This window comes from Hylaeus anthracinus, unplaced genomic scaffold (assembly GCF_026225885.1).
Source record: "Hylaeus anthracinus isolate JK02 unplaced genomic scaffold, UHH_iyHylAnth1.0_haploid 12002, whole genome shotgun sequence".
Classification (NCBI taxonomy): Eukaryota; Metazoa; Arthropoda; class Insecta; order Hymenoptera; family Colletidae; genus Hylaeus; species Hylaeus anthracinus.
The window spans coordinates 7,220,510-7,229,011 of record NW_026534349.1 but is presented as its reverse complement, the minus strand read 5'-3'; the positions used below and the strand labels follow the sequence as shown (position 1 = coordinate 7,229,011).

The window sequence follows — 8,502 nt, the reverse complement described above, 5'->3', positions numbered from 1 at the left end:
TGATTGCCACAAAAAAATGAGAATGACGATAATGAGTTATATTATTGTTTCACTGTATCTCTGTAGAAGCACGCAACTGATGGGCATTAAAACCGTTTAATGTTTTTTTCTCATTTCTCTTTGAAACGTGGCGTCTAGCTTCGGGTAGATTCTTGGTAGCAACCTAATGAGAAACAAGCAGGTCAAAGCCCTTTGAAGGGAAGAGAGATAACGAAATGAGTTGCTATGTAATGCTCGATATTTAAATTTTAAGTTTCTTTTTACCATAGTTTCTTCACTTGCATACCTATTAAGAAGATATATTAAAAGTACGGTAGCAAAGACAGTAAAATAAAAACTATCTAATAAACTAAAAAACCAAAAAAAGACGTAATGAATTAAAAACACTTATCAATGTAGCTGCAAACGTATGTGGGCCCCGTCCTTATATATTCTTATGAAATATTACATAACAAGTATATTCTGCTATTATTTTTCATAGCTAATGGAAGCGACAAGGAAAAAAAAAAGTAAATGATTAAAATACAAGTGCGTACAGAGGGTAAACCATTGTATGTTACAATTTATAATCATTCTATGTTTATTTTTGTTTTAATATCTCTTTTTCCTGTTTTGTTGTATGTAACGATATAAAATAATTGACGATCACGTACGTTAGCGCATAGAATGGAAAAATGTGAAAAATCTTGGGCGAAAAATCCCTCAACGCGAAGAGTTTCTGCGTTGAGTGGCCGTGATGCTACGAATAATTACTACTTATTTCGAGTATAAAAGGAAAACAAAAAAAATATACATTATTCATGCGCTATAATATTGTCGGTGATCATATTATTATTTACCAGTATGGGTCGGTGGGTAGATTTTTGCTTGAATCGTGTAGAAAAAATATGTAAAATACGCTAAGCATTGGAAAACCATTTATATTTCTTGGTATGACACATAAATGTTGAAACTGTTGCTGTATAATAATTCAATGCTGTCGTCGGACATTATTCATATATAATTACAGTAGAATTCAAAGCTGAACGATAAGCAAACGTTTTCCACGCAAAATCGCTTACACCGTATTTGTTGACAATTTGCTGATGGAGAAAACAGGACAACCGACCCATTTGGTTCTTGCATTTTTCTATAACACACCGTCACATTGATGTATTCTTGTTGGATTATTCTACATTGTAACTTACTGTTGTAACATATACCCCATTCATGTCTAGTGTCAAGCAGAGCTGATTCTATGCTTTTGCTAGTTGGAAAATTGGAGAAAATGCGTTTTTAAAAGCAAAACCGATAAAGAGGACGATACCAGAAAACTGAGCGCGGAAATCTATCTAATTATTCGTGTATTTAAAAATAGAGCAAAATTATAAAGAAATTGAAGATTCCGAATGTTGTTGAATAATTTAGGAGCAGGCGTGTGAAAAGATAGAATGAAAAAGGAAATGGAAGAATCAGTGCTGGCGAAAACACGAGGCAACCAAAAAATTATTATAAAGCTAAAAAAAAGTCACATTTAAAGTACTTTTAAAGCGGATACATATTTGGAAAAGTAGGAGGTAATCATTATATAAATGTAGTGGCAATTCTATAATACTACGAAAGAAACGAAACCAATATATTCAATAATTATTCGAAATATTAAATGCAAAATGCACTTTAATGGATGTTGTAACAATTTAGAGTATTCAAATTGCATCGACCTTTTCCTGTAAATCTGTTCTTTGGAATGTAACTGCTCTGCCTGGTCAAAGGCACTTTTCTTTTTCAACAGAAAGAAACAAACGGTTGCGTATTGGAAAACGAAAGAACAATCATTTTCCTTTGTCCCAACGTGCAGAGAGGTTCCATCCAATGCCAGATGGTTTAAGTTTGTTTCTTTTAAATATGTATTTATCTCCGTTTATATTGTATAAAAAGAAATGCAATTATACAACACACATGCAAAGTAGATCGGTTAAGGTTTCACAGATCCTCTGTTGAGTCGAAGAAGAAAAACTTTGCAGGGCACGCACTGCACGGTTCTAAATAAAGGAAACAAACTTTCAGTAAAGTTTTGTAAGAAAGCTGTTCGTGTGAGAGGTTCTTGGAGATGGTTGGCTGACATTTTCGGAAGTTAATAATGATTTATTGAAACGTGTTGTCATGTCTTGAATACAATTAAAAGAACTATAAAAAAAAGCAATGTTATTTTACATCAACTTCAATTCCATTTCTCATATCCACGCGTTGCCACTGTAATATGTAGTTTTACTAACTTTTTACATTACTCCCTTTGTTATATATTTTAAACGATTTTGATATTTTATAGAACCGTACTAATATACATTATAACAGCAAAACCTATTAAACTTATAAACTATTATTTTACAGGGCCGTTGGTGATATAATGAGTGATACACAATATTTGTGACATTCTTTGTGCCTTTATTCAACTTTGTTGTACGCTAAACAATGTCTTTAAATATATCTGTCAATGTAGTAGAACATTTCAATATCATAAAGTAGTGTGACTTATAGGGTAGCTGTACAAACGATGTTTGTATTCCTCTACATTGGAGATGTAATGTACCAGACATGTGTCATTATTACACTCCGTGTTGGGAATGTGGATAAATGAATACTTCAAGTTTCCAGGTTTCTCTATTTTCGAGTCGACTGAAAGTAAACGTTCAAATTTACTACAAATCATGTTATTCATTGTTTCAATGATATTGATGGTGAGTTGTACGAGCGTGTGAGTACGGGTTGTATGAGCGTTATTTAAATAATATCGAAGATATCTTGATTTAGATAAAATACTATTCGTTATCTAAATATAAATGTGCTCAATTCTGTAGGTACAGTACATATAATTGTCATATACTCACGGTTCGTTTTGTCTGTATGCAACTTAACGTCTTTGTTGTTTTCTTTGTCGGTCGATTTAGGCGTTCCAATCACGTGCACGCTTAATTTTCTTAAATTGCTTCCGTTGATCGTATGAGCATTCATCCACTCTCTGAGCTGGTCGATCTTAATTGACTCTATTGTGATCAATTCGTTCTCGATCCTATCGAACATATAATCACCCGTTGTGATTTCTGGCCAGTTTCTGTCGAGCTCTTCTCTCAAATGTATGTCGGCGCATTGCTTCTGCTTTATCAGTGCTTCTTTTATGCTCTTGAAATCCTTCTCCGTAGTCTCCTTCAAAATTTCATTGAAGGCTCTTAGGAAAGCTTCGATTCTCTGGTCCACGTGCTCCGTGGAATATTTGTCCACTTGGGTGAAAACTGTGATCGTGTAGCCAAGAATACTGGAGGCGTCAGACATAAGACAAAAGACGTCGTAGCACAGCTGTTCTTGTGTTCTCAATTGATTGAACAGGGGTTCTTCCATGATCATCTAAACAGGATGTAGTGATCACAGTTGTAGTAAATAAAACAGTACTCGACCAAAAATAGGATGTTTTATACTTACTATGAGAAGCTCAATAATGACCGACAATTTAATAGACCCGATACCAGATTGATAGTAATTCACTACAACGGAATTCGCGTCCGTTTCGTTGAAGTTCCGTATTTTACAATAGTGTAAACCCAGAGGTATTTGATTGACCCTGATCTGTGGCATAGTATTCGGCAGTAATGGTCCACATTTCAGTGTCTTTACAAAATCGTGCACGTTCTTCATGACATCTTCCTTCGTCATGTTACCTTGCACCAGACACTGAATGTAAATGTGATCGGTAAAGTACTTCATGAAATCTCGAAATTCATCAAATTCTACACCGCTGATGGCACCGTGCCTGTCGACAGCCGACCAATGAGTCGACAATAATAAGGACAACCTGGCATCTCTAAAAATAATTTATAAAAATGTATTAAAACATTTCTCAAATACTTATAGATAGCGTGATTCGTTACATACTTAACTAGCTTCTTAGGCCTCAAGAATGTATTGTAATAATTTTTCATGTGTTGTTCTTTCACGACGTTATATAATTCTTTTGTTACGAGTGTCGTGCAATCTGCTATAGATTTTGCAATTGTAGTTAATAAAAGCTGAAAATCAAAAAGTTGATTACATGCAGTAAATAGATCAGTTGAAGGTAAAAATACGAAAAAGTATTAATAATTCTTGTCAGCATTTAAAACTCTTTACCGGCAGTTTCTGATTAAATCCGTTCACTTTAAGCATGATACCCTTGTCGCTCGTGTATATCTCATAATTCAACTGTGCAGTTGTTGCTGGATACAATTCTTCTACTAATAACCATTTCAGTATCTTGACAAATAAATCAATTAAAGCTGCGCTGAAATTCGAATAAAAATAATAACAACATATTAACATCGTTGCTGTTAAAAAGAGCTCGTTATTTTGTTATTTACCTCTTTGGCGAATAGATAGCCATAGGTGATATGATATAAAAATTCATGTAGCACTCAGGTAAACGAAATTTAGGATCAGGACGATACCAAACTTCGGTAATATCGTCAGAGTAGATTTTTGTTGGATACTTGGGAACATCTGGTGGTATAGGAATCAAAGTAAAATCGTCCGTGAGAAAGGCATTCGGTAATGGTAAATGAAATTCTGGTAATGGTTCGATGGTTCTCCAGCATTCTATCCATTCCTGCGGTATCTCTGTGTCTGTATATTTAGTTTGGAACCAAGGCTCGATTTTATCAAATTCTTCGTCGTTAAACTTCTTATCGGAGATAATTATGTTCACATCGTCCGGAGTCAAGTAATTCAAACATGCTAATATAGCTTCAGGATTGTATTCGAAATACAACTTGTTACCAGTTATGTAATCGCGTGGGGGATAATAGTGCATGTTCTCGCACAATTCTTCCACGTATTCTGCTGGTGGTACTTCATCGGCAAATCTGGAAGTAAAGTACCTCATTAACGTTAAATGTTTTCCAATCGAATCGAATTCGTTAATACCATTCAGGACCTCTCAGTGATTGGAGGAGAATCAGTTACCGTTTAATTAACTAATTCAACCCAGGCTTAACCCAATATATTAAACAACTTTTCTATCTATTAAATCTTGATTTTACCTGAAACTCGTATTCTCAATCTGTTGAATTTCATCGAATATTCGCTTCTGCGGTCCCTTTTTATGCATCAAATTTATGAACGAGAATGTAGCGTTCAATACTTCTTGCAAATGCTTAAATCCCTGCTCAGTTAATATCAATGACAAAGTGAACAACGCATACATGGAGCTATGTTCAAAACCACTCTCATTGTTACCAGTGACGATATCGAGACACCACATCTTTTTCCTTAAGTAGCTGATCAACGAGCCATTTCCCTCGTCTCCTATAATCCATGAAACATACTGATGCGGTTTACTTGCATACAAATCATGCATAGGTCGCATCGACCATGTTAATTCTACCTGCAAAAGAAAATAGAGAATTACTAAACTGAGATCTTTAAAAAATTAAGACCTACTGCTAAAAATTCTTTAGTCAAGAAATAATTATACATACTTGACAGACATCGTTTACTGGTTTAATTTTATAGATTCTTCGAAATCTTGGCGTATCAAAAGAATCCGCGCCTTTAAACTTTGAAAAATCATCCGGCGGTAAACCATTGTTTGGTACGTCCGTGAAACATTGCGTCACGTAGTCTTCTAACGCGTCTAACGGAAGTCTGGCCTACCAAGAATCGAAAATTGAACTCCATTCTATTGAAACTGAACTTTTATTCTATACAATGGAGTGAAATTTACTTGTATGGCAAGTGTCATTCTATGAGCGCTGTAGTGACGCTCCCTGAACTTATGTAGTTCCTCGTATAGCTTTTCATCCGTCACATTATCACGCAATGTTATCAAGTTACCCCAACTAAACTTCGTTGCCGGATGATTTGGTCGTGCGAAACTACAAAAGAATTGCTCTTTCTTATAAGAATCATCAGGTAAGGCCATCTGAAATTCTTTACGGATAATTTAATGTCATTATGCATCGCATTGACAAGTGAATTTACAATACAGAGTGATTCTAGAAATTGGGATAACGAGCAAGCACAGGTACCAGAGGTGTACGAGAATCTGAAAGTGTCGAAAACTCGATGGTCGAGTCGAGACAGAAGAGATAGACCTCTCTTGTTTCGTAATGAACTTTATTGAATACAACTGTGAAAGTTAAATCTACATTTCTCAATAACAGCTTATAAAAAATTTACGAAGGTCTTTTTTGTGATTTTACAGCTTGTCTCAGTTTCTAAAATCACATTGTATATTGATACATACCGCTTTCTACAGCTTCTCGTTCTCTCGTTATGGCATCTTTTTTCATTAAGGGTTTAATAAAAAATTGAGCAAACCGATCGAGGGCAGATAGTAGATGTTTTTCCTCTACCTCAAAGTAGAAAGTTGTAAATTCACATTCTGTAGAGGCATTGTCCGAACCACCTCTTTTTTTAATAAATGCATCCATTTCATTTTCCTGCAAATTCATTGTTTGTTATACAATAAAATATAATAGCGATGCATATAGATCCAGGAACTGAGCTTCTCTCGAACATCCTGTACAATATTATTACCTGGGGATATTTTTCAGATCCCATGAAGACCATGTGTTCCAGAAAATGCGCCAAACCTGGAATTTCTAGTGGATCGCTGAAGCTTCCCACACCCACACATAAACCACATGCTGCCTGTGTAAGAAATATGTGTTGCTGCACTCTAAGAATATTAACAACATACATATTTAACGTCAATTAAACATTGAGTCGTGTATTTTAACAACAAATACCATTTTTTCTTCTCTTTGTAACCGTTTGGAAGTTCTGGATGACTTTTCTTCATCTGATTGATCATCTAGATCATCTTCATCATCTTCATCGTCATCATTGTCATCATCTTCGTCGCTTTCATGTTCATCTTCACTGCCCGACTCTTCATCCTCTTCATCTATATTAATATTTAGCAATAAATATATATGGCATAATTTGTTTTTAAACTTATTTTGAAGTCTACAATAACTAATTGTAAGTATTTTTCATTTTGTCTATCTATGGACTTCTATGTATCAGTCCAAAATACATAAACGAATTGTGATATCTGTTATTAAATATTTAAAAGAGCTTCTAGCTATTAGAAATACGAAATAACATTTCCAGTGTATTAAGTGTCTTCTGTTTACCTTTATCTTCATTATCATCATCTTGGCAGGTGGACGAATGCAAATCCGAAATCAACAAAGCAGTCAAACCATTCTTTAATTTGATTACCCTAAACAAACACAGGTAAAAAAAGAATTTAAAATAAAATCTAAAAATAGAGAATTGTAGTTTTTGTGTTTTACCTGTACTCTTTCTTGTCATTTTCCGATTTAACAGGTGTGTCTAAATAAGTGACATCGACGCGTGGTTTTTCTGTGACAACGTGAGGTATTTCCTGCGGCCGATTTTCAGTTTGCATCTTGTCGACAGATGTGGAACTGACGTTGTTGAGGTTATGTTTAGCTAAGGTGGTCAGATTTTTTATCAGATTGCTCGAACCTTGATCAGATTTCAGTTTTTTAACAGGTGGACTCTGAAGAGATCTTTTTGGCATTATTGATAACGTAGACGATTGTCTAGTCTCGCATTGGTGTACCTTTTTCACGCTCGTTAGGTATGTCTTATCAGCAAGACTACTAATAGGCCTACGATGAAGCCTAATTCCCCTGTCCCTTTTGCACCAGTAATAAAAGGCGGACGTTGTCGGAGAACGAATTGTTATTCGAAAATGTATCTGTAGCATGAAGCTCGCTCTAAGGTCTTCTACGTTCGTCTGATCGAAAAAGTTTCGTGAGATTAGAACGAAAATTTTTAGGAGAGCAATATCAAAAGGTGATCGTCTAAAAGAAGCAAACTTAATTAAAACTAAAAGTAAATTATGTGTTTCATAGTTTTAATTCTGTAAAACGGTGCTGCAAAACGTGCTTCGTGACAATTTAAAAAGTACATTCCTTGTTTCTTGACTCTCGTGTAAAAATTAGTGAAACTGACAAGATGACTGGGGTCACTTGAGACCCAAAAGTCAATTCAATACGATAGTTTATTTAAGTGTTTATCTTTTACAGAGTTTAGATATTACACTATCGCTTACTTCTTACTTACATCACAGAGGTTAATCGTCGTCCAGGCCCACCAAGCTACCTGGACCCTACCTAATTATGTTTAGCACGTTACGTACGTTTCGTTATGTTTATTGGAAATAGTAGGACTAGGTTCACAGTCTGAACTTATAGATTGTAGTGTTATAAAACAAAGAATCGTATTAATTACACATTTATGAAAAATAAAGGTTAATTAATTAAATGATATCAGTGGCGCTATCTTACTGTAAAGGTTAGAACTATTTTTACTACGAACTTGAGCGTTTTCCCACCGATGGCGCCACTATATTAATTAAAAAAGAAATGTATCGGTGGCTCCATCTAGCACAAATAGTAGGAACTATCTTGAATAGAAACTTGGACGTTTTCTCACCGATGGCGCCACTATAGAATCGGT

The 8,502-nt window shown here is 34.9% G+C and overlaps 1 protein-coding gene across 5 annotated transcripts; it reads right to left on the bottom strand.

Moving 5' to 3' along the window:
* Window positions 1–213: 213 nt before the first annotated feature.
* LOC128891611 (nardilysin-like) lies at window positions 214–8,326 on the bottom strand. 5 transcript variants are annotated; one of them, XM_054151232.1, is made up of 16 exons: window positions 8,107–8,326; window positions 7,601–7,844; window positions 7,308–7,537; window positions 7,146–7,234; window positions 6,756–6,913; window positions 6,544–6,657; window positions 6,251–6,446; window positions 5,729–5,934; window positions 5,484–5,654; window positions 5,046–5,389; window positions 4,368–4,868; window positions 4,141–4,291; window positions 3,907–4,040; window positions 3,457–3,835; window positions 2,868–3,381; window positions 214–2,655 (listed from the first exon to the last, which is right to left on the bottom strand). In XM_054151232.1, the coding sequence occupies exons 2-16, from the start codon at window positions 7,745–7,747 to the stop codon at window positions 2,495–2,497; spliced, it is 3,495 nt and encodes a 1,164-aa protein (XP_054007207.1). In that variant the 5' UTR covers window positions 7,748–7,844; window positions 8,107–8,326; the 3' UTR covers window positions 214–2,494. The 5 variants fall into 5 exon arrangements, with proteins under 5 accessions (XP_054007207.1, XP_054007210.1, XP_054007209.1 ...); XM_054151235.1 differs by having other exon boundaries at window positions 7,308–7,547; window positions 7,601–7,777; window positions 8,107–8,325; XM_054151234.1 differs by having other exon boundaries at window positions 7,308–7,503; window positions 7,601–7,777; window positions 8,107–8,325.
* Between the last annotated feature and the right edge of the window lie 176 nt (window positions 8,327–8,502).